At 36.2% G+C, this 27,697-nt stretch overlaps 1 protein-coding gene across 1 annotated transcript; it reads right to left on the bottom strand.

Annotated features, from left to right (window-relative positions):
- Nucleotides 1-36: 36 nt before the first annotated feature.
- Nucleotides 37-27,334, bottom strand: LOC149797654 (uncharacterized). The gene is made up of 5 exons (XM_089960786.1): nt 27,321-27,334; nt 24,502-24,594; nt 19,718-19,912; nt 16,443-16,655; nt 37-196 (listed from the first exon to the last, which is right to left on the bottom strand). The coding sequence occupies exons 1-5, from the start codon at nt 27,332-27,334 to the stop codon at nt 37-39; spliced, it is 675 nt and encodes a 224-aa protein (XP_089816912.1).
- Between the last annotated feature and the right edge of the window lie 363 nt (nt 27,335-27,697).

Below are 27,697 nucleotides of genomic sequence, written 5' to 3'. Positions count from 1 at the left end.
CTTGGTTTAATGTCTGTTTTATATTACTCAACGAGGTTAAGCTGAGCTCTCTTTCTTAACAGATGACCGTATTTCGTCCAAAGCAGTCAATATGTCACCTTCTGTCTTGCTTTCAGATAGATGTCGTACGTGGTTGAAAAGACACTCCAGTGTTGACAACAGACATTCCCTCTCTGTTCTTGCATTTTCCGCATCCCTAAAGCAACAAAGTAGTCGTTTGAGTCAATATCTTTATCTTTACATGAAATGAACTTCGTCCGTGCAGTGTACACATGACTAATTCCTCAATATATTAATGCGTTCTGGTTTGCTTTTCGGATGGATTATGTCCTAATAAGTATTCAGTTTTACCTTTGCAGCATCTCAGTCGGTCGAGGAGATCTTTTTCGTGGAAAGTGGGTCCAAATAATTTACTTTCCTTGTTTTGTTTTAGAATACATATCCACGAATGTATGTTTCTTGTCTATACATATGCTTGCTGGGTGGGAATCTTGTTCTGGGTATTTCCTTACCACTGCCGTCAGTATCAAGCACACACACACACACACACACACACACATATATATATATATATATATATATATATATATATATATATATATATATATATATATATATATATATATATATATATATATATATATATATACATACATACACATACAGAATTCTCTTAGTCCGATGGTGCTAAGTACCATGGATTTATTTGATTGACTTTATGGATGTTTTTTCACCTCTAATTGATATTATCGCTGGGGGCAATTTGTAAGAACGGGGCTGTTCATTATAAAATTACAGATTTTCAATTTTTACACTAAAATTATGAAACTGAAAAATAAATTATGGGGAACCTCTAGAAGCTAGTCATGTTTTCGAAATTTAGGCGATGTAGTTTAGTGGTTTGAATAAATACCACAACCTCCTTAACATATACTACATCCAAAGAGAACATAACATATAATAGTTAAATCTAATATCTTCTTGGAAATGGTACTGGTGGAGATATATAGGCTTATCAAACTTACCAGAAACAACGTGAAATTCCAAGATAGATTGTACAGTAAACATCTCCATCAGCAATTAGAACATGACGCGCGCTAAATCTAGATCTAACACCAACTCAAGATATTTCATAAACAATTTTCAATGCGTCGTTTGTTCCGTAAGAAGTTAAGTTTTCACATTACCCATTTTTTCATCACGGTGGTTTTGCCATTTAATGGTTTAATGCGGCTGATAGTTTTAATTTATCATAAATGATTGACCCTTTACCTTTGTTGAGAACAAAAAGAATAAACCAACTGAACACTCAAACAGCAAAATGTATATCTTTGTTTCCTACTAAAGTTAAATTAAATTATCTTACAGTACACGGAGGAAGAATCGTTCACTAAAAGGTCTAAATCGGAAGATGGGACTATTTATCAGAGATTTAAGGGTTGCAGAGAAGTAAATGAGGAAACTACCAACATAGGGAGCAATGAGGGGCCACAATATGCTGTTGATGTCGGTTTGGGGACTAAAGCTAGTTCTTAGAGCACTTGATATAACTACGAATAAAACAAAACGATTATATTGAAAGTTTCCTTTGTGCTTTATTTACAACTTTACACTTATATTGACGACGGTATGGGGAAAGTGGCGATAAATATTTACTTGCGTTCACAGTGATAGGTTAATCACCTTTATGCATATTCTTGAAAGAGGAGGAAATTAGATTGCCACGGATAATAAAGCAGTGCAAAGGATCATATATACCAAATACATTACCAATTACATGTCTTTAAATTGTTGGTTCGAAGCAATTTGATTTATCAATATTGATGGTCTGTCAAATTGTGATCCGCCCATGGCACAATAATACTTATGTATAAATATTGTTTCAACCTTTAGTTATGATTCAGTAGTAGGCTTATTTATTCTCCAAATATGTGATGAATGTCCACTGATTAATCACATACGATGTAATAAAATAACAATAACGTATTAATAATCCCGTCTTCTAAACCAATTAAACATAGTACACAAATTTCATCGTCATAATTTCTGCATACCCTTTGATCTCTCTGTCTCTGTCTCTCTCTGTCTCTGTCTCTCTCTCTCTCTCTCTCTCTCTCTCTCTTTATTGAGATCATCTTAGTAAGATGCCAGCAAAAGTTCGTGAAAAAAGTGGGTACGGCGGATTTTTGCCTCTTTCATGCGACGATATCTCAGGACCAATGAATGATCTCAAAATGTAGCCAAACTAACCAATGGAAAGGGGAATGCTACAAAAGGAGGATAGAAACAATTGTTTGATCGATATCTATGTTAAGTCAATCATAATAATGGCTTAGATCAATTGGAAATACACTTAAATTTTTGAATTACCTCTTGCTGGTCCCTCCTTGTACGTAGCATAGTTTATATTTCCCACTCGTTTCAAGATATTTTGCGATATGTGAATGGTTACACGTTCAATGTTTAAGTATTACCATGATTCGTTTTCATCACGCATGTCTTACATTTATTTAATCAAAATGAATGCAAATAGAGTTTCAGAATGATAAAAGCAAATTATTAATATCCAAGATTCCTATTACTTACTTGCAAAAGGTAAAGAAGTATATTTTTTAAAGAAGACACAATGGACAAGGCTGTGCAAAGTTCTTTCATTCTGGCAATACAAAGTTACTTGGAGTCAATGTTAGCTTCGTTTGCAATGTACGTATATGTATCTGTATGTATATATATATATATATATATATATATATATATATATATATATATATATATATATATATATATATATATATATATGTATGCGATATAAATAAATTATATATATGTAGTATGAACGCTATATCTTTGCTATACCACTCCTGGTATACACGTTTCGTTGAAAGGAAACTCGTAAACCTTCATTTCCTCTCAATGAAAAATGTATACATCTCGTGGCATATAAATGATGCAATGTATATACTCTCTCTCACTCTCTGTGATATATATATATATATATATATATATATATATATATATATATATATATATATATAGAGAGAGAGAGAGAGAGAGAGAGAGAGAGAGAGAGAGAGAGAGAAAAAAAAGAATGCAAGTATATTATCTACCCTCTATCATTAAAAAAACACGGAATGATTCCAATTTTTCTTTAATAGGAATCGAGTGGCCTATTAAATATACAGAGTGCATGCTATACATGTATCTTATTTATATCACATACAAATACTTGCATTTCCAACTGTGTTAAGATTGAATAATCGCAATGGATATTGATGAAGTGAATAAACACCTTACATCCACGTCCAATCTGCTGCAAAAAGGTAGTTCTTTACCTTTTACTGATATTCACCATCCTCTTTGCAAATTGAGAAGTGGTTTCTTCTCTATTTTGCGAGCTATTTGTTTTCATTCGAATTGATAATATAAATATCAGACACACATATAAATTAAACGTGAAATATGGTATAAATGAATGAGGCACAGCACAACAGACACATAAAGCTAGCTTTGTGAATACTGAAGACGCATCGATTCACTTACCGGCGAGTTGACTGAAACGATTTGAAAATATTAACTAAGCGAAATGACGAAGCAACAAGAGTTTGTTCACACATTTAAATGTATCTACAGTTGAACTAAGTCATTATTAAGCTTTAATTAGATTGTTACCGTCCATACAACTGTTACTATTCTCAATTTCGATCTTTTTCCTTTCCGTTGGTCCGTTCCGCTGTATACTTTGCTATCATCCACATGTCCAGAGACATCGTCACATGACACAAGCAAATATCTGCCACGTTCTATTTTTTGTATGGATTGCGCCTTTGAGTCATTTGGTATTATAAACGCCATCTAATTTCTACGAAATATCAGCATATACCGTTATGACGACCCAGGTTCTTGTAGGTTACTTGTTTTAAGTTCAATTCCAAAGGTTTCAACAGGTCAAATTTTCTTTCCTCTCCCACTCCGCGGATGTTCCCGTATTTTGCCCCTTATGTATCAAAGTAAGTGAGAGTAAGAGCGAGAGAGAAAGATTAAGTGAATGCAGGAAGTATTTGGATGAAATCGTCTACCATTAATTCATTTTAAAAAGGGTTATTCATATTTTTTCATTATTCTCTTAATTAACTTATTAGAGTTAAGAAGCGATACCCTACCTTTCCTAAACGTAAACTACCGCTGAAGCAATGGTTTTATATACCTATTAATGCTCTATAGGAGGGCATAACTTGATTTACCAGCAGCATTGGTATATCAAATTGCTTTATACCATCACTGTAAAGCCATACTAATTTTTAGTGATGGTGTGGGTGCTTTCTACTTACGTCTGTTTCCTCAGCACGTTTGATGCACTTGTAAAGCTTTTCTTTAGTTCATCAACATGTGTACACATTATCACCATATCCATTTTAGTGCAAATTTAATTATTGTAATTTTGCATAAGAAAGCGGGAAAAAATATCCTGCGGGAAGCTGCATCAACAAAATATATCTATCTTTCTATCTATCTATCTATCTATCTATCTATCTATCTATCTATCTATCTATCTATCTATCTATCTATCTATCTATCTATTGATCTATCTGTATATCTATCTATCTATCTATCGATCGATCGATCGATCGATCTGTCTGTCTGTCTATCTATCTATCTATCGATAGATAGATAGATAGATAGATAGATAGATAGATAGATCTATAGATCTATATATAGATAGATAAACAAACAGACAGACAGATCGATCAATCGATCGACAGATAGATAGATAGACAGACAGACAGACAGATAGATAGTATTATTTTTTGTGGAATTACATTTAGCTGTATTCTGATAACATTTTAGAAGAATTATATATTTAAAATGTCATTGGAATTGCAATCTACTCATTTACATTTTAAACAAAATCACTATTTTAGGAGTATTGTGAATTCCTTTCAAAGATATTCTGGATTATATAGTTGTGATACATCAAAACTATTGATACATCGGCACATATACGTCTTTTAGTACATCAGCACATTCAATATTGGAATTAATTCGAAACAACACTGGAATTCATTAGGAACCTTCTTTGCGACGTAAGATAGAACTTTCTGGATTACTTTGTATTTAATTCACAAAACTGTTAGCTCCTTTTACTTTTTAGGAAATAATTATTTGTTGAATTTTACTAAAGTGTTGATTTCGCTTTTTCTCTTTCTTACTTTAAGACCATACATTCATAAGATTCTTTATATTTTGTAAAATATGACAATAGGATATTCATTAATACTAGTTTCTAAAATTCTCATTTGTGAACACTTTTGCGTTTCTAGTGTTATATAATCCGTACATTTCATAACTATGCAGGAAATAAATTGTGGCAGCCTTTACTAAAAACGCAGTATCCACTACAAAATGGAACTCGTTATAATAGCAATGTCAGTAACAAACAAATACTTGTTAAAGCCCCAGAAACCTATCAAATGTATTATCTCAAGTCCTTGAAGACAAACGTAATCGTGTGAAAGGTATCGTACCTAAAAGTCCATAGTAGTATATGGGGACGATTCAGCCTCAATGTGACTTATCATTAAAAAACACCCTGGGACCGTTTAGCCTCAATGGGAAATTTAACATTACGGAAACCCCTGGGACGATTCAGCCTCAAGGGGAGTTAGCATTACAGGACCCCCTGGGACTGTTTAGCCTCAATGAAAATTTAACATGGGAAAAAATCGTGGGACTGTTTAGCCTCAAGGGAATTTAACATGGGAATAGATTTTGGGTCTGTATAGCGTCAAGGGAAATTTAACATGGGAATAAATCGTGGGCCTGAATAGCGCCAAGGGAAAATGGAATAGGGTCGGGACCCTATTTTAATACGGTCCCGACCTGATAGGTCTATGGAAAGGGAACAGGGGAGAAGGATATAAAACACACACACACACACACACACACACACACACACACACACAATAAAAAATGGGCTAGGCAATTGAAAGTCAAGGTCTTTTCGAGACCTATGAGTGGCCCTGAAAAGGGCCTTTGGGTTTCATGTTAATATTAAGATATATTAACATAAAGGGCACCACATTGGTCTTCTTCTAGTCCTTAGGCTGCGCCTGACTGCAGGACCGCAAATCAGGACTCTTTTGAGGCATCCTTGACGTTCTACATAGACTCTTCGCATCCACAGACTGGTGTCTGTCCTGTGGACAACTGTCCAGTTGGATCGGACATACATTAGCATGTCCGTCCTGAACATCCTCGAAGAAACAAGGGTTGATGATTCGACTGTGGTCCACATCCTGAGGCGCCGAGAACAGTTGAATCAGTGCAGTGAACTGCGCTTATTTATAGGTAGAAGAAGGATTGAAACGGATTGAGTTCATTGACCAATCCAAACACGCGTTACAAAATTCAGTCAGCCCGCAATCAATCCGAACAGAACAGTCTGTGACGTCACGTGGTCTATATAGATTCGCTAGTGCTTGTGCGCTGTCAATCCATGCGACAGTTATTCAACATGACGGAAACTCAGAAAACGATCAATTGGGGTGCACCAGCAGTGGAGACCACCCAAGGGAACCCGGACTTACTTTCAGAAGAGGTAAATTGGTATTTTGTGGATTTTCTTACCTCGCAAGAATTTGTTCCGGAACCTTCGTCACCTTCTTCATTACCGCACGTGGAGAATTTTAGACAGAGACAGAAAGAAGAATTGGAGAAATTTATACAACAGCAAAAGGAAGCGGAACAAGCTTTTCTTCTACAGTAACAACAGCAAGAAGAAGAGGTAAGAAAAAACAACAAGAAGAAGCAGCAGCAAAGAAACAAGGGTGTGAAAATCAAACGGTCACGCTACTGTTAGACATTTTAGCGGAGTTAAGAAGTCCGAAACAAATGTATCAGACTTCTTTATCACGACCGAAGAGAATACGACCTTCCCGAGCTAAACACTCCAACCCTCTGACTAAGCCTACCATACCATCCTTAGTGATTTCAACCAAATCATCATCATCAACAGTACGCAGTCCAGACGTAGGCCTCGGCCGTGGCAAAGGCTTAAGACAGTTAAAGTTGATTGCTTAAGCTCACCCCAACACCAAAAAAGGTCCTTTTCAGGGCCACCCACGTCTCTCGAAAAGAGATAGACTTTCAATTGCCAATAACTCAAAAAAACCCCAAACATTTTACCCCTATAGTACGTGTCTGTGTATGAGTGTGTGAGTGTACGTTCTTATTTTAAAATCAAAACCCAAAGACACTTACCTTTATATCTAATTTATTCTTTTATCAATATTTACAATCCAATTCACAATTCACAATTCTCACCAGAACACCTTGAAAAGTTCATACACTTCTTCTGTCTCATTGTTTAGTCTCTCTGTTTTTTCAATTTCTTCACAGTCTTTTCCTCCTCTTCCTTCTCTTCCTCCTCACTTTCTTCCCTTCTTCTTTTCTTCTCCTGTTTCTTTTTCTTCACCTGTCTGCTTTCTTCCTTCTCTTCTTCTTCTGAAGAATCCCTCTCTTCTGACTCCTCTTGTTTCTTTTTTGGGCAATCTGGAGACCAATGTCCTTTTTCTTGACAATAATAACAGGTATCTTGACTTTTGTCTTTTCTAACCCCTTTTTTCTTTTTTGACGGTCTGGACACTCTGAAGACCAATGCTCTTTCTTCTGACAAGCAAGTATCTTGACTTTTATCTCGCAAGGAAAGAGAGTAGTCCGTCGGCTGGTCTGAAGAGAATTTTCTAATGACCCCTCGCAAAGCTCTGATGAAACGTTCGATTTGTGTAGTCTCTTCGATCGTTGTGCTCGGTTTGAGAGTGAAATGAATAGTGAAAGGACAAGACACACACCCTTTTATATACACTGGTCTGCTAGGACTATAAATTAGTCCATGGTGTTTAAACTGTAGTCATTTGACGTTTTGCTATCAAGATGAAACGATCCAATTCATTTGAGAAGAAAGAAGAAGAAAGTAAGAGGCAGAAACGTGATCTATCGCCTCTTACCAGAGCTGACGTCTTGGCACAAATTCATGCCAGTGATTTTGAAGAGGACATGAGTGAACCAGAATCCAAACCCTCTAAACAAAGTTCACCACCCTTAGTTAACCCTGAAAGGTACTATGACATTCGAGAGACAGAAAAGCGCTCCTCTTGAAAATTTAGAACCACGGCTTACAAATACACGGTGAAGTTTAAAGATTTCAAGTCCGAAGTACCGTTGGAGAAAGCAGAAGGGTTCCTCACCGGGGTGTGGGATTCTTTACTCACCACACTCAAGCGACAATGTCAACCCAAAGAAGACGATCGCTTGAGACTTTCCATACAACACGACGGTTTGAAATCCTCTGTTTGGATCGAGTTTAGCAGCCCTGCAGAATTGACCGCTTCCAAAGTCATGGACAAGATTCAACACGTGCAACAATCCAATGATCAGTTTGACATCACCGATGGAAAAGCCACACTGGACATGACCCTCGTCTCTCCTCCACAAGGGACCGGAAAACGCAGTAAGGTGTTATTGGTGAACGACCTTCGCAGCACCAAAAAGAGCCTAGTCCAAATTCACAACCCTCAAGATCAGATGTGTTTAGCCAGGGCTATCGTGGTGGGACGAACCTATGCCAACAAGAACGACACGGCAGAATGGAAAAGAGCCTGGAAAACTATTCGACAATCGGACCGAGCCAAACAACGAAGTGAAGCAGAACTCCTCTTACAACAAGCCGGCCTGTCCACAGACACACCCTGCGGCATTCCTGAAATGCAAAAATTGCAAGATGTCCTAGCTCCACGCTACACCTTGAAAATGCACCTCAAGAAGTGCGCGGGCCTCTGTTGTTTCGAGGGAAAGACTTTAAGGATGGAAAATACATTCACCGTTATCATCACGATGACCATTTCGATACCATTACCAGTATCACTGCATTCCTGGGATACGGTTATTACTGTGAGAAATGTGACCATGGTTATAATAATCGAGAGCAACACAAGCATTGCGGATCGAAATGCTCAGGATGTTTGGCCTCTCCACCCTGTCGAGCGAAAGGCAAGAACCAGTGCATTGTCCTGCTTGTCTGCGCACGTTTGTCAGCCCTGTCTGTTACCAACATCATCTGAAGACGCAAGGTTCACAGCAGAAATGTGCTTGTCAACTCCTGAGATTGTGCCCTACGTGTGGACAAGGCATACGTACCAACAGTGCCAAGGCATGACGATGACAATCTCCGTAACGTTCGATGTCCTCTTGGCTCCACGTCTTGTCGATGGGGTCTAAGACCCATCGAGCGAAATCGGCTAGCGTGTTCGGCCCTCGAAAGATTTTTTCACGCCCTCCAGGAATCTTACTGCAGTGAGGGCAATGACTGAAGATAGGTTATTGAATGTACTTTTCGCACGCTCGATGAGCTACGCAGAAATTAGGAATGTGAATGCCGGTCTCTTGCATGCATTCGAAATCGAAAAAGATGAAATTGCCTTTCTTCTTGTGACCATCGTCTTTCTCTGGTGGGGGTTGGTATTTTTGCACGTAGCATTCGTGTTCCAAGTCCACGATGTGGTGACAAATGTGACATTTTTTCTTTCCTGAACATACGTGTGCCTTGCCCAAGATCGTGTACGAGTTTAACGGTTGCTTATTTCACGGATGTCCCGTCTGTTACCCTGACCGTGGCACTAAAAATCAGTTTTTACAACGAACCATGGAAGACTTGTACCAGGCCACTTGTCAGCGGCGCCTAAAGTTAGAACAGCAACGATACCAAGTGGTGGAAATGTGGGAACACGAGTACGATCACCGTTTAAAAACCGATCCCGAATTTAAACGCTTCGTGGAAAGTTACCAGTTCATGGACCCGCTGAACCCGAGAGATAGTTTGTACGGAGGAAGGACCAATGCCACCTGTTTGCTGTACCAAGCCGACGAGGAGAAAGGAGAAGAAATCAAATACTTGGACGTGTGTTAGCTGAATCCCTACGTATGCAAATATTGTCGCTTTCCTGCAGGGCACCACAATTGCTAACGGAACACATCGACCTGAAAAACATTCGATAATACGAAGGCTTGATCAAGTGCAAAGTTTTGCTTCCCACGAACCTATACCACCCCGTCTTAACTCACCATTGCCAAGGCAAACTGATGTTTCCTTTGTGCCGTACTTGTGCCGAAACATGCAACCAAGATCAACCTTGCCAGCACACCCAGGAAGAACGCGCCTTGACGGGGACGTGGGTCAGCGTAGAATAGTTCAAAGCTCTGGACATGGGATGCCAACTGTTAGAAGTGTACGAAATTTGTCACTTTCCCAAGACACAACAATACCACAAGGGTGACTCCACTCAGAAAGGCATTTTCGCAGACTAAGTGGATGCCTTTTTGAAACTAAAGCAAGAAGCCAGCGGCTATCCGTCCTGGCGTCACACTCCCGAAGGCCAAAAGACATTCAAAGAGAAATACTGGGAACAAGAAGGCATCACTTTAGATCACATCGAGAAAAAGGAAGGCAGGCGATGGTTTGCCAAAGTGATGTTCAATTGCTTGTGGAGCAAAATGGCACAACGACCGTGTTTACCCAAGACGAAATATTTGACCGAACCTTCCCGCTATTTCCAGATGATTCACGACAAAACCAAATTCATGAAACACCTGGACGTCGTTCGCGAGAATTTTATCTTGGTCAATTACGAAGAAGATCTGGACTTTGTACAAACGACCTCTTTGGAAATGTCATCATTGCGGCTTACGTGACAGCTCATGCTCTCTTAAAATTGTACGAAGCTTTAGAACTGTTAGGGGAACGTGTCCTGTACTTTGACACGGACAGTTGCATTTACATCCATCACCCGAGTCAACAGCACCCTGACATCGAAGGAGACCGTTTAGGAGCCTGGACAGACGAGCACCCCGACGACAAGATTCCAAGTTTCGCCAGTGGCGGTCCTAAAAATTACGGTTACGAATACCGGGACAAACAAGGAGAAGTGCACACGCAGTGCAAAGTGAAAGGATTGACTCTGAATTATCGTACCAGTCGAGTGGTGAACTTTGGGGTATTGAAAGAAGCCTTGCAGTCTAGAGAAGATGAACACTTTAAACTGACCACCTATCAGCCCAACAAGATTGTGTGTTTACCCACTCACCACATCGTCAGTCGACCCTTGGAAAAAGTCTATCAAATCCAGGAGACTTCTGGAGACACAGTTGTACTAAATTTAACCTGGCACACAACCGAGGTTGACAACCTGATTCTCTTGAAAGAAGCAATGGCTGGAATAAAGGCACTAAAGAAAGGTAATACAGCTGGGATGGACAATATACCAGCAAGATATGTTTATGAAGGAGGAACCTCCGCGATAACACGGATTCGATAATGTGGTATACAACAATCTGCAACAAAACATGACAAATAGGATATAGTCCTTCCTCATGGCGCCAGTCTCAGATCATCACTCTACCTAAGAAAAGAAATCAGCAGCTACGCCATAATTAAAAAATATTGACCTCATCAGGCGTCCAACCAAGGTTTTGCTTAAAACCATCCTCAACAGACTGAATTCCAAAAGCAGAGAACATCATTACGGAAGATTTTTGTTGTTGTTGTTGTTGTAGGGTTTAACGCCATTTTTCAGCACAAGATAGGCCATATATGGCGGCCAGTATAACTGGTGGAGGAAGAACCCTGGAAAACCCAGGAAAGAACCACCGACCCACGAGAAGCTACTGGCAGGCTTTCCCACGTACCCACGCTAGCCGAGCCTTGGACTCGAACATATGCAGACAGAGGTGAGATGGCAGTGATCCGGAACGGTGAGCGCTTTAGACCACTCGGCCACTCGGGGCCCCCATTACGGAAGAAAGATGTGTTTTCAGAGCAGACATCATCTGTGAAAAGTATATGTAACACAAACTTGACCTCTATCTTGTTGTCAGTGACTTCAAGAAGGCTTTCGGCAAGATGTGGCATACAGCCTTGTGGACCAGTTTGCGGCAATAGGACATAAACATCTAAGTAAAACTGTATAACAAGGCGACTAATGTATTTCTGTTCAATGTCAATATACGAGGTTGGCTTAGAACTTCCGTCGGAGTCTGAGATGGGTCAGGTAAGGGTGTGTCATTTCACCCACTTTTATAAACTTCTACCTGTAGAAGATCATTGTCGATTGCTTTTCAGACAATAACGACAGTGTCAGTGTTAGAGCAGAACCTGCGCTTTGCCGATGATATCGATGGCTTAGCAGGATATACGCAAGAACTGGAAACGTTATTGAACCGTGTCAACTAAGCATCACTAATGCATGGGATAGAGAGCAGTGGAAAAGACAAAGATAATAACAAACAACCAATGTGGTATCCAAATGGAGATAAGAGTGATTGGACGGAAGCTGGGCACACTGGCAATATTAAAGTATCTAGGTGGTATCGCCTTTGACGAATGTTGCAAACCTGAGGCTCATTACATGCTTGCGCTGACAACATATTAATTGGCTAGGCTGAATCCTATTTGTAAGGACAGTAGCATTGTTCTTGGTCAAACCTGATCTAACACCATTGGACAGTATTAGAATAAGGTATTAATCCTTGTTATATTGATGTACAAAATAACAAAATACCTCTTCCATTCAAATAGAATACGTGAAATGTCTCTGGATTTTGTAACATATCCATAAGCCGAACTATGTCTGCTGATAGACGACTATACTTGCTACAAGGAAGAAGTAGGGCCAGTTCTAGTTTCACCATTAAATAAGTGTTGAACTTTTCTATGAAGACCATACAGTAATGACTGCACGTCATTTTTCCTTCTACATAGATGTTCTGTAACCCTGTAATGTAACACCAGATTGTCCTATTGATCACCATGCATTTAACAGTGTACCATCGGTTCACCTTATCGATAAATCTGTAAATAAATTTATTATATCTATATTATTTTCAAGTAAGTAATTGTTATTGTATTTTTTAATTATTACTAACGTTTCTGTCTGTTGTCTTTTCATTAGTAAATAACTTAAATGTCTCCAAATATGTGTACAAACCCTAAGGGTCCTTTAATATTGAGGGGAAAGAATCAAAGGATCCTTTAATATTGAGGAAAATCAATCTTGAGAAAAAATCGTTCTTGAATATAGTTTGATGTAGATGTAAATATGCCCGATTGCCCCCATGTTTGTGCAAGAATTTTATCTTCTAACTTGTGATGGAATGATGTGTTACTCGTGTGTGATAGAGGCTCCACATACCAATTTAGAGTTCATGTCGTCAAAGTATGACCTTGGGTAGAATTTCCATATTCCTCACGATCGCAATCGTTAGTCAGTTTGGTCATTTTTAAAAGGAATCAGTGTTTGATAACAAAAGGGTGTATACCCGATACCAATGTAGCCATACCAGTAATGTACACTTTGAATGAGTGATGGAGTTATGACAGAGAGTGAGAGCATACAAATTCAGTTAACAGCAATGTTATAAACATCTGTTAGGTTTGGTTCTGTTTATCGCTTTCCTTGCTAAAATTAATATTTTGCTGTGGATGCTGTATCTGTATTGCTTATACATTATTCATACCAAGCAAGCTAAAATATGGTATGAACTCACTGAAAAGCACGAATAAACTTTAAGACATTTATTCCATAACTTTGGTGTAGGATATACGGTTTGTATTTTTGTTTTTCATTTCTACTTTGCGAAAGACATTTTATCTAGCTATGAAAGCTGTTCAATGTTTTTTCTTTAATATCATGAAAGTATCATTAATATCATCAAATATGAACTTTTAAAAGTCTTTTCGAGTACATTGGCGTGGGACGAGCCTTTATCATATTTCGTTTTGTGTAGGGCCGTCTTTTGTAATATGAAGCACTCATTAGGAACTTGAGTATCATACTTTGCATGACTATTAACTTAAAATAACATCAAGAAGCTCTTTCTTTTCATCAGAGTTACTCTGAATTGAGGAGATACTATATTTATATCATTTTCATTACTGATTCATTATACAAAATTAAGAGTATATTTAAGCCATTAAAGTTTATATAATTTATACAATATGATAACTGTTTAGTTTACAACATTACATCACTCAAACAAAACGCCACTATTAGTCTAATGAAAGTGTATGATAAGGCTATTAAATATTCGAACATTTGAGAAATATAAATAGAAAAATGATATATTTTGTACATAAATAGATTGTATCCCGATAAGTTTTTTGCCTTTTGCATAGATTTAAATGTTTCTACGGTTCGTTCGTTTACTCCCAATGTTTTTCCTTTGCATACATTACGGATGTCTCATCTGCTATGATTAATACCGTCAATGCTAGTCATTTATATGTATAGGCACGCTTATAATATATTTATAGATTTTGAATGATTATACACTAAAGAGCGAGACAGAATAAAAGGGTTACGGAAAAAGGTATCATAAATTTTCAGCACATTGATCATTGACTTAAATTCAGATTAACCACGTGAAAGTTTCAGTTTAAATTGAACCGATCTGGTTCTGTGGGAGCAAGACATCTTACAACTTCCTTTACTAGCATCACAACCAGTGAAAATAACACTTAAAGCAAGTTAATATCTAATATCGTCTCGGGAATGGCATACTTTCCAATACTTTCTAAATATCTTCTTAGAATCATCTATAGCCTAGATGTCAGCATCTCCGATTTAAATCTATACACATCAATCATGTGTATTCTATCCATGCTTTCGGTATATATATATATATATATATATATATATATATATATATATATATATATATATATATATATATATATATATAGATATATATAAACTGTTTACTGCAAGGTCATGAAAGGAGTGTATTATACCCAACCTCTCCATATGAAAGAAAACGTTCCAGTGTGAAATGTGAATAGCCTTAGCACAGAAATAAGAAATAGTATCAGTCAAAAGGGATAAAGACCGTAAATGAATATTTAATTTCATCCTGAGTTGGTAAAAGTAGGCCTGTAAAACCATTGTTACGTCAAAATGTGCAATTGTTTATCTTATTTTCTTCCTATTAGCCCAAGTATAAACACAATGTAAATATGATTTTACTACGACTGTATCGAATATAGTATACTTTAAAAAATTTAATAAGTGTTAAATATTGTATAAATTATGTTCGAAAATTCCATAAGTATTTTATTGTTGTCGTTTCGTTTCTGAAATAACATCTACCCTTCTGAATTCTAGTTGTTTTTTCATTTCTAATTGGTTAGTCGATCTACATGAAATTACTAGGACACATAGATGATATATATTGTGCGCACGACAAATCTTCAGATATTAGCCTTTAAAATGATACAAAATCAGGTTTGAATTTAATAATTTATATACGACAATTGATATTATTATCATTAAGCAAGTAATTGTTAGACCACATCTGATACTTGGAATGTGACTTTTAGGTTAATATATCTCTTCAATTAATATATTCAGAAAATAGACTATTGTAACTTATGAATTAATAAACTGGAAATGAATAAGTGACTTAGATTGCTCAAGCCTGTCCCATTCCATTCAAAACTCTCTATTTCTAAGACTATAATTTTTTTGCTATAATTTATCGTGTATTTATGATCATCTATTAGATAACATAGTGTTGGACAATGATTCGTTTAAAAAGAAATTGGGAACGTGTCCTACAATTTTTAAAATACATTTGGTTGGGTGATCTATAGCTTTTCCAAAATAGGGCATGGTACTCTTGATTTCTTCCATTAGATTTCTCTTCAGAATGTATCTTCTTGTGTTCGAAAACAAATGAGTGATTGAAATCATCATTTTAATCTTTTTGGTATTATACTTTCATTTTGAAATAGCCTTTTAATTTTATAATTTATTATACAAAATGTTTAAGTTAATGCCATAATTTTGAAGCATTACTAGTAGTAGTAGTAGTAGTAGTATCATAATTAACACTATATTTCTGTAGTCTGTTGTAAATTAAATATTGGTTTTATCAATGCATTTAGTCCTCTTTAATTAAGGCTATCAGTGGAAAATATGATCATGATCAAACATAATGTATGCAAAGTAAAAGTTAAAAATACGCATTATAGAAAAATGATATTAGAAATAAACATAGTCCCTGCTTACCAGGAAGTATCATATAAAGTTTAACAATGTAATTACTATTTTACCTTATTTATGGTACATATGCATATCATGGAATACTGTTTGCCCATAAAGGTATATTTTATATATTGCACAATAATAATAATTAATTTAACAATTGTTATTCCACTCAAAGTAGATTCATGTTTTGTACGGACGAGAAATTTGTAGCGCAATTCGAAAGATCTCCATGGTATTACGCTATGTGCGTCAGCATTCATAGAACATAACGATACATAATATGTGCTCGCCATTAGGTTTTGTGTCTATTTCATATTATTCAACGAGATTAATATAAAAGTGTTGAAGTACCTTTTCCATTCCATTAGCATGCCTGAAATTTCTCTTGCGTGTGTAACACATTGATTTGCTGAACTCTCTTTCTTAATGGATGATTTGATTTCATCTAAAGTAGACGATACGTCACCTTCTGTTTTGCCTTCTGATAGATCTCGTGCATGGTTGAAAAGGCAGTCCAGTGTTAACAATAGACATTCCCTCTCTTTTATTGCATTTTCCGCATCCCTAAAGTAAGAAAATGTAACTTTTAGTCAATAGCTTTACATGACAGATGCTTCTTCAACTGTTTGTTTTTGGATATGAGTTTTCATTTATAAGTGTTTAACAATTGATTTTTGTATTGAGTATGGATTATTGCGTTTTCAGTTTAGTTGGTTTTTTTGCAGCATCCGAGTCTCAAATGGACTTTGCTATTTAGGGGAATCTTTGTTCGGGAGAATTTGGAAATTTAATTCCATTTAATTTTGTTTATATTATTATATATAAAATTATATATGCGCGTGTTTATCAATTAATGTGTATCGCAATGTGTGTGTGCATGCGGGGAAAGGGGGTATTTTTATGTGATATTTCTTTAACACTCTCATCGACACTATGCTTGCCTGTATCAGTTTTGGTCAGCTCATCACAGTTGTAATAAGTGCCAAGGATTTATAGGAAAGGGACAATAGCGCAGAATTAAATCGCATTACAGTGATTAGTCAAGCAGCTTTATGAAATAGTCATGAGACCGAGGAAATCTAAGCAAGGTGGACACGGGTGATAATATACGTAGTGGAATATCGCATTATCTTGCGTCGATGCTCTACTATGATATAAAAATATTATCTGGTGAAGATACAAGCTGTACTTGCATATGTTTCTTCAATACATTGGATGCACTTGCAAAGTTTCTCTGCAATCGTTCAACGTATCTCGACCTTGGCGGCTTAAAATTTCATCATTATCAATAGTCCAGTAATAAATCATTTTTCACATTAATGAGACTCATTCTATTTTTATATCTAACATCTGGCATAATTTAACCGTTTCATTACATCGCGCTTTGAAGACATCAGATGATAAAATACATATTAATGACCATTTCATTTAATGTTTGTTAAACACATATTGATACATCTCTTTAGCATAGTGAAAGAATGTAAACTTCTCTATTCTACATATGTTCAAATGATCAGTTTTATTTTTATCAAACGTTACACTATTTATATTGTCTTTGAAAAATTTGAACGAGTGTTCCACGGGATGTGATTTTCGCTATGAATATACCCCACTGTTAATGATTCGAACACACTGAGATACAAAATTGACAAAAGAAAATCTTTAATTTTTAACATCGCCTGAATAGTGGAAATATTTACACAGGCCAGAGTATGACTGTTTGTATACATGCATTGGATTTAAGGGAACGTCAAATAACCCTGACTATGTAGAGCCGATTAAAGAACTATTTCTCAAAAGAACACGGAAACATTGGGAAACCTTCTAGTTGGATACAACCGTCTTTATATGCATATGCATATGTCGCTATATAAAAGAACAATCTTATAAAGGTTTTTAATTAAAAACTGATAAAATAATCAGGAAAATAAACTTTTCCAAACAAAGAAATATTTTATCTATAAAGCATCATTAATCTGCTTTAATATTTAATGTATTTCTACACCATGTGTTTATTAGTATCATTATTTTGGCATGGCTTCTAGCCTAAATTTCAATTCCTCGATATATTCCCTGACATTGTAATTTCATCATTCTCAGTTTATTTGCTAATCGGGGGCAAATGTTGCCATCATTTTTAAATCATATTTTCAGAATAATTTCAAGACTAAATCATACAAGTATGGTGCTAAAATTCACCAAAAGAAAAGGAAGAAAGGAAAACCAAATGAAACTGGTCATATGGGCTGTATCCTGATATAGGAAGATCGAAATCGTATGACTACACGCATTAAGACTGATGATTACACAGTCATTGAAAGTGTGTATGTATTAGAAAAAGAGAACATATTTACAGAGGTCGAGTATATGTATGTGTTTACCCATGTAAGGGAATATTTCTTTAAATTATTCATTGGAATCGCATTTTGTTCATTCCAATTTTGGACAAAATCACTATTTTGTGATTAGGCATTCTGGATTTTATCATTGTAATTCATCAAGAGTAATGGTACATCAACACATACACAACTAATGATACATCAACACATTCAAGATTAGAATTAATTAGCTATTACTTTGGGGATTACTTAGAATTAATTGACACTGTAGGTTCCATTTAAATTTTAGGAAAAGAAGTTATTTGTTGAATTTTACTAAACTTGATGGTTTTGCTTTTCTTTCTTTTTCTTTGTTTAATACCACTCAGTCATAACATAGTTTATGTTTTGTACAATATGCATCCATAGTCTTGTCTACAACTCGCATTTTTGAACATTTTAAAATATATTTATAACCTTATATACCAAAGAGGGTCCATACATGTTATTACTATACAGGCACTACTGCAATAGTACAAATACGTGCTGCAAGAGAATAGTATGATACTGATCCCATCAAGCAGAGTTATATATACAGAAAATGCAACAAGAAAATACAAGATATTGATTCTACCTTCCTTTTCTTTAATTGCTGTCTAAATCTGTATCCAGTTTTAAGGACACTTTCTGAGGTAGGACTACTTTTTTTAAAGTCATGTAGCTGTAACAGTGAGGGATTCTATGAAACTGAGTATGTCTTTCTTCTCAGTCAGCCTCAACATTCGTCAAGAAAAGCTGCAATATCATGTAGCGTATGTAATCACTCCCGTGCAACATTTAAATTATCTTTTGAACTAGTGACTACGTTTCACCGTGGTTACCTGTTTTATATAATGTTGATTAGTTTTGACTCCGTAAACACGGACCGATCTGTTGTAGCATTTAATAAAAAGGAAATATCCACTACAAAACGGAACTCCTGGTATAATATCAATCTCAATAATAGAAACTATCTTCAAACGTAACACAAAATTGTCAAATGGTAGTTACATGCAGACAAGAGTTAGCGTTCGAAAGCTGTTGCAAGTAAATAGCAATTTCGCCTTTTGACCTGTAAAGAAACAAATGTTATCCTCACTTAAATTTGGACTCTAGTGTTTATATGAAATGAAACAAATCTGTCTTATAATGCTTTGAAGATTTAATACATATTACCAAGTTATCGTATCACCTCATTCAAGTACAGTTATACGTTTAAAGAAATCATCAATGTGTCTAATTTAATATCATTTTGAATATATAACTTACGTTTTCATGTCATGGAATTTCTGTGCAATTTCTTTCACATTTGCTTCCACTTCTAAAATCGACAGGTAACCCTTCATGTTCTTGGGTAATTTTGATTTGTCTGGTGGTTCTTCGTCTCCAGCAACTATATTTTTATGAAGGCTAGCCAGAGTCTTTCTCAAGTACTCGTTCTCAACGTTCAATTCACTTATGTGCCTAAAAGAAATGTATACATGATGAATTTCTAAAACTTTGTATCTCTATGATACTTCTAATTGTAGTTAACACTGTACTGAAAATGAGCTGAGTTCACAACAACACCAAATTAGCCTGGACCTAATTTTATGTATTTTATCATTATATTCTTTTCTGCTTTAGACAAATAAATCCTGTTTGCAGTTTATCAATAGACCTACTAAGATCAAAACCTGATTAATCATTAGTTCTAAGAGAGATCGGTGTGTGTGTATGTGTATGTGCGTGTGTTTGGAGGAGGGGCGCAATATTGACAAAATCTTTGACATAAATGAGTCATTGCTTTAACTTGGTGTATTTGTTTAGTAACTTTGTTTTTTATTATTTTTTTTTCTGGTATTAGAATGACATAAAACAAATATATCATAGAACACAGTCAAATGTTATGCAGGTATTGCTTCAAGCTTCATTATAATACAGGGCTTACAGGCCATATAATACCTTTTAACCATGTTTTAAACGTATAATGACGTTATCATCATTAACAAAGCTAATCTCTCTCTGTGTTGTGCAATAATTATTCAGTGACCAAAGGAAATGGGTTATGATGCCAACATATTTATATAATCCCGGCTATTCTCTCTCTCTCTCTCTCTCTCACACACACACACATGCACCATCTTACATCAGTTAATTATTATGATGGTACTTACTGATTTATATCCATCTATCTATCCAGCTATCTGTCTATCTATCTATTTATCTATATTTCATAAGTGTGTGTGTGTGTGTGTAAGTGTGTGCATAAACTAGAACGGTGCATGTGGCGCAATGCAAAATATTTCCAAGATTGTTTTTCAATATTCAAATAATGTTACAATAAATAACTTGCGCTCTGGAGTAGATTTATGCTTCGAATTTATTTATCGAAGGTAATATAAACGTGCTGAATTACCTTTTACATTCTGCTTGAGTATTTGATTTTTCTTTTGCGTGTGTAAGACATTGATTCGCTGAGCCCTTTTTCTTAATGGACGATTTGAATTGACCTAAAGTCGACGATATGTTACATTATGTTCTGCTTTCAGATAGATCATGCAATTTGTTCCGTACGAAGTCTACTCTATATGACCTATATTATTCATCACGGTGTTTTTGCCATCTATTGGTGCTGCGAATGTTATTACCTTACATAGCAAAGTACAATTTTAGTTTCAAACGAAAATTTAACCCATTACCTTTGTGAAGAACGAACAGAGAAAATAAACTGAACTTTTGAAACCAAAACGTGTATGATTTTCCCCACTAACGTTGCGTTACGGTAATGAGTTATTATCGTTTTACTAGGTACATGTCCAAATCTTCACATATGTGCAAATTACAAAACATTTCCAGGCTTTATGATATTCATACCTGAAGATAAAATATTATCCTATTTTTATGATCAACTTCCAATATGGCTTTTTCTTTGTTCAATAAAGTTTTCAAATATTAAATTTATCTTAATCTATATCTATTTAAATTTATATATATTTAATTTTTTACAGTTTATTTATGTCTGAAAATCGCAGCACAGCATCTGTTTGCTTCAACAGTTGATGGAACTGTCGATGCATTACACTGAGGGAGAAGTGTTCACTAAAATGACTAAATCGGAAGATGGAACATTTGATCGGAGATTCAATGGTCGCAGAGAAGTAAATGAGGTAACTACCAACTCTCTCTCTCTCTCTCTCTCTCTCTCTCGATCAATCCAACGACTTTCGTAAAACGATGCCAGCAAAAATCTGTGAAAAAGTGAGCGTGGCGGATTTTCGACAGTGTCATTCGAACAATATCTCTTGAAATATAAGTGATTTCAAAATGAAGTCACGCGAACTAACGGAATGAGGAAAGTATAAAGGACGATAACAGCAATTGTTTTTCGATTGGTATTTTAAGTAAATCATAATAATGAGTTATATCAATTGCAAATATAGTTAATTATTTGAATTATCTACTGATTATTCCTCTTGATGATTCCTCGTTTTGCAATGTTCGTATTTCCCGCTAGTTACAAAATATTGGGCACAACGTGAATGATTACGCGTTCAATCTTTTAAGTAGTTACATATGATGTGTTTGTAGTACTTTACTTTTTGCATGTATGTATGTATGTATGTATGTATGTATGTATGTATGTAGACCGCACCAATGGCCTAGGTGGTTAGGACGTCCTCCTCGGATGCGGGTTCGAACCTCGGCTGAGTCATACCAAATACTTATGAAAATGGTATTAGCAGCTGCCTCGATTGGTCCCTAGTATTAAGAGGCTAGTGTTAAGTCCGGTAGGCCTAATATCAGGATAATATGACTGAGCTGGGCATAATGCCCCAGTGCTAGCCATAAACTGTCACACTGCCGACATGGTAGCGAAATGACAGACATATTGTTCAAGCTACATTAAAAGTCATAATCAGACAGACACATGAATGTATGTATGGATATATGTATGTATTAATACGTTGTGGAGAGGATAGTGTAAATAATTAAACACCATGAAGGCAACACACTTCTGTAACATGTAATTTCATTAGCTTGTGATCCTCTCGAGATCAGTATGGGTGATATCTGCCCGGAACCGACCGATGGAAAATCACCAGTGAAAATCAACAGACCAGTACACACATGACAAACATCATACCGAATAGGAGGCATACGGTATTAGTCATGTAGGGAACTTTATGGAAGAATACCACCATTCTATTCAGGCCTTATCTGATACAAAGGAGATACTTTTCAAATGACAAATGTATAATTTTCAAGATTGTACCGTTAAGGCAGTTTGCTTAAATACTCAGTTGTAAATTGAAGATGCACGATACTATTTTATATAAAATAATATATTTGTAATTTGTCTTCATGGATTATTTGATTACAATTGTCCAATTCAGATACCTGTACAAGTTTGTTTTTAAAAATATCAATCTGACTTACAATAAGGAAGTTAAACCTACGAACTTGTTTTAACGTTGTTTTAACTTCCTGTTTACCGCATTATGCTGAGGACATAGTGGTTAAGTGCCTGTTCCAAGTGTACGCTGGGGCAAATGACCATTAATGGCCTGGACGAATATCGAACCCTAGTACGCTGAGCAATGAGTATGGCGCTTTACCATATGAGATACATTATCTCCCTAGGATATGATGAAATACATACTTGCATCATGCAATTGTAGATATATGTGAGGGAGCTTGTCCTTATTTTCACATTTGGTTTCACCTTGCAGAAATGTTACTGGAATTGTATAGTTCATGTTTGAAGCAAATACTGATACTTCCACGCCGCAAATTAATCACTGTAATATAATGCATTTGATCAAAGCACAATCCTTTTAACGTAACGTGTGAAAAAAAACTGAAAATTTAGCTGGCGAAATGTCCAAATAGCATGAGAAATAAGATGCAATTTGCATTAAATGTGAGTGAAACAATATGCATTTAACGATGATAAACGTGCAGGTCTATGCTTTAAGGAATATCTGCCATGTTAATATTGAAATTGATAATGAACCATGTCTATGCCAGTCGGCCCAGATCGGCTAGATGTATGTACGTCTGGGAGATATGAAGAACCCATCGTAGTGAAAGATTGCCTTTTGAGGGATATATCTGGCTTACTTGAGGCAAGAGAGCGCTTCCCTCCCAATGGGCTCGGAGCAAGATGATTGAAGACATTAAAAAAATAAAATAAAACTTCATACATTTACAAATACTATAGTGTTTTGTATAACTTAATTATTAGCTTGGTTGAAATGTTACTTGTAAAACCCATAGTGTAACGGATAACAACTGGAAGGACATATATTTGTGTTAGTAAATGCTCTGCAAATGTGTGAGATAAACAAGCAAATATTACGCTGGATTCGTTCGGTGTAGAGTTATGCTGTTATGAATGCTATGCCGTAACAATGATCTGGAAACACTCATTTTGGCAACAGAGAGATGAGCGTAGAAGCATGTTCAGTATGTGATTATTGAACTTGAGCTTCAATTTGTGATTATTGAACTTTTTGTGTGATTGTTCTTATTTCAAGTCACGCAAGTGTACAATTTGTGGTAGAGTTAACACAGTTATGTAAGAAAGCAGGTCTAGATTCTGATATTGTAACATAAATGTTTATTATGTTAAATTAGAGATACAATGATTTTTGGTTTACACGTGTAATGATGCATGCGCTATCTGGATACAGAAAAACGAGCAACGAAGCTGCTTCAGCATGTAATGATTATGCTGAAAGGTTTTGAACGTTTTACATTTGAGAAGTTTTTACCATCTTACAACCGAAAATCACAGCTATACATGTAGCAAAGCATTAGATAACGTTATAGTGCAAGACCACTGATATACCGCTCTCTCCTTACCGTGAAAGCTATCAGAACAGCTTTGTCGTGAAAAAGCAGCGCAATCGCAAACAATATGAAAAAGTACACGACGTTCTCTGTAATCTGCTACAGTTTATTTATAGCGAAACTACGGAAAATGGAGTCAAACGCCACAGCAATGCTCACGGCCTCTGCCTCTGGCTCGGGAACCAGACACCAATTAAATTACACCTAAATGCATTTACCTATTCGAATACAGCAGTAATTGAGAGTTATTGAAATAAATAAACTTCCATATATGGAGGCTTTCTGTAGTCAATTCAGCCGTGCTGGTATACCTGAAAATGAGTATGAGAATGCATAGAATATGTGCAAGACATGTCGCTACTGAAATATGGCAGCTACCATGATTTATACCAAGACCGATGTGCTTTAACTGCCGAATGCGTTCGAGGCATTTCACGACACCTCAGCTATTAAATACGGCTTTGAACCGAACCATTATTGCATCCTAAATGTGATGAAACGATCTACGAAAATTGTACGTACCAGGCTTGCTCTGCTAGCTGAGAAGAATATGCACCGATTCATTTAGAAGGTCGTTTTTGATGCCATTGCGATGATTAGTAGGGATTATACAAGAGCGAGCGTCCCAATCCAGAATATGACAGTGGAAAGCCAACATATTGGATGTGCTAACTCTGCGCCCACGACTTAATGGCTATGATATGATATGAACCTGCCAAACTAGGTCTACCCGCCCGCTCTGGAGACAATTTGTACTCTTGCGGAAGTCTTACCCTAGGGCTATACTTTTAAAGTCGATATTAAATTGACCAATTATATACATGACGCACATTGCGATTGTCCACTGACTCCGAAAACCATGATTTTTACAGTGGCTGGGCTCAGCGACTACGCAGCAAATTTGATCAGAAAACTCGAGGAAATTTCACTGAAAGCATCTAAGGCAGTCTCATGATTAAAATAACCGTAACAAGTTTAATAGTAAAGCATACAGCTCTAGAAGCTCTATATTAGGCTGTGGCGTACCAAATGTCAGCGTGTGGTGGAATATACATTTTAAAATAGACTGCGAACTAAGACACATAGTGTGAGAAAGTCTTATTCAGGCTGATGTACAAGGCCATCTTCGGGAAGATTATGAATAACTCGTGAAAATAGATTCAAGTGAACCTAGTGTGGCCTCAGGGTAACGAACATAAACTGCAACGCGTGGCTGTAGTCAAGAACTGTCATTACCGGTAATTTTGCTGCCTTTGTATTGGGCAGGCTATCATCTACCAGGTAAAGCATATGTACATCTTCTACTGCAATCTGATTAAAACGTGCTGTAGGGACAATGACAGTTTGCTGCAGAGCATCGAAGCCACCGATGGCTGTCGCGATATGACAACCGATGCTCACTTCTGCGACATGAACGACTACCTTGACGTATTTTTACTCTAAAGCACGACAAGTATAGTTTGTGACCAAGTGTAAGGATGATTTCTCCAGTGAATCGTAATGCGAATTTGCCACCTTCAGCCCGAAAGTTTATCCAAACTTGTTATTGCATGCAATGACATCACATAAATAAGGTAAAATGCATCTTGAGTGTAGTTGATATGGCCAATAATATACAACATTACTAATTCAGTCAAACTGAGAGAAAAATGTGTTTTAGCACCCTAAGACCGTCATTCTCAGCGACAACCACAAAATGGAGGGGTGCTGTATAAAATAATACAAGCTTTAGCCAGTTGGACAACAGAATGTGGATTACTTCGGACTACATTACGACATGCGTATAATATTAATACTACACCATGCAAGAGCAACACGCCAGGTCAGATGAATAAGTCAAAAATCTTTTTCGGCCAAGTTGTTGGATAAAGATGACTCTAGGTGGAAGCTCTGTGCCTTCAGGCACAGTCTGCTATATTTCCACGCTTCTTGAATGAAGCCACGCCCTGCCAATACCCTCGTCAGCTGTAATATATTGCAACAGGTTCAGTATCCGTATGCGCTTACACTTGCGTTTCGGACGTTCCTACTCTCTTTCAACGGCGCTGCAAAACGTATTTGTGGTAGTCCTAGTTATTCTTGTATTTCGAGCCACATGAATCTATCCCGCGGGGTCCTTTTGGATTTTCGAGATTGACTGTTTACTCGCTTTTCTCAAGCTTAATATTTATTTGTTTTTCTTTGTATCTACAATTCTTTCGCACAAATAGCGCATTCCCATCACCACACACTTACACTTGAACACACTTACCCACTCCCAATGCTCAAATGTGAATCCAAATCAGAAACAGGATCAAAATCTAAATGGCATACCAACACAGTTAAATAGTCTTAGGTAAATAAGAACTTAGAGCAACCCAGGCAAGTCCATCCAGTTCCATCCATTGTAGTAATACGCCCAGGCCCTGCATATATGAATGTATCAGGAATAACAAAAAAGGAACTGGACGTATATCTTATGTATATATATCTATGTTTCGCTTTGACATATAAAAATTGTACTAATTTATTGAATGGAATGGAAGAATATTTCACCCTCTTGTAAATTGCTAACTGCTACCAGGTCATGCGAATGTTTTATATAGAGCACATAAACATGAAACATGATACATGTGGTGTCACGCTCACCCACTACGTCGATATGTGTGCAAAGATCTGTCTATATAATCCTAATATTCCAATGAATACAAATATCATTATCTACATGAAATAAACATTTATATGCATCGCATCAAAGTTAAAAACCGAAGTCAACTAATTATATCAATGAGTCATTTGTGACATTAATAAACATTACATATATATATATATATATATATATATATATATATATATATATATATATATATATATATATATATATAATTCATATAATCGTGACTTTGCAGGAAACTGACCAAGGTTAATAATTCAGCCATTGAAAAGGTCACTAAAAGGCGAACATTTCAAGAATATATCCATAATATTTTAGAGAATGCCATCACATCTTGTTACCCAAATTTGATGTGTGGGAACCAAATAAAAACGCATCACTTACCCTATGATAGCCATTTTAAAACCTCAAAATAAGTTTCAAACTGCCTTCTTTAAGAACGAATACAATTAACTTGTCAGTGTTGTACAAAATTCAAGGTTACAAGTTTCTAAAAGTTCAGGAATATGTCTTTAAAATGCATTTAATATTGTTCAGTGACTTGTGTTATGCTGATGTAATTTGTATATCAATGTCCCTTTCTCAAAGTTGAGGGTAGGAGTTTGTGCCTACCAGGCTAAAGTCGCTTTTGTCAAAATATGTGTGCATGGATTTCAGTTCAGGACCCTGGTTCTTCCACTAGGCATTAAATTGTCCACCTGACCTTTGTGAGGTTGTTTGCTACAAAGTATGTAAACAGACCTCGCCTTGATTGAAATTTC

The sequence above is a fragment of the Sinohyriopsis cumingii genome, chromosome 6, assembly GCF_028554795.1.
Source record: "Sinohyriopsis cumingii isolate HCF-2022 chromosome 6, ASM2855479v2, whole genome shotgun sequence".
Classification (NCBI taxonomy): Eukaryota; Metazoa; Mollusca; class Bivalvia; order Unionida; family Unionidae; genus Sinohyriopsis; species Sinohyriopsis cumingii.
This window is presented reverse-complemented; position numbering and strand designations above follow the sequence as displayed.

Excerpts from the sequence above, each read along its gene's own strand:
- LOC149797654 (XM_089960786.1), bottom strand. Across the intron at positions 19,913-24,501 it reads TTACTGCTGTATTCGAATAG|GCACATAAGTGAATTGAACG; the intron begins GTAAATGCATTT and ends CATTTCTTTTAG. Across the intron at positions 197-16,442 it reads ATGCTAATGGAATGGAAAAG|GGATGCGGAAAATGCAAGAA; the intron begins GTACTTCAACAC and ends TTGTTGCTTTAG.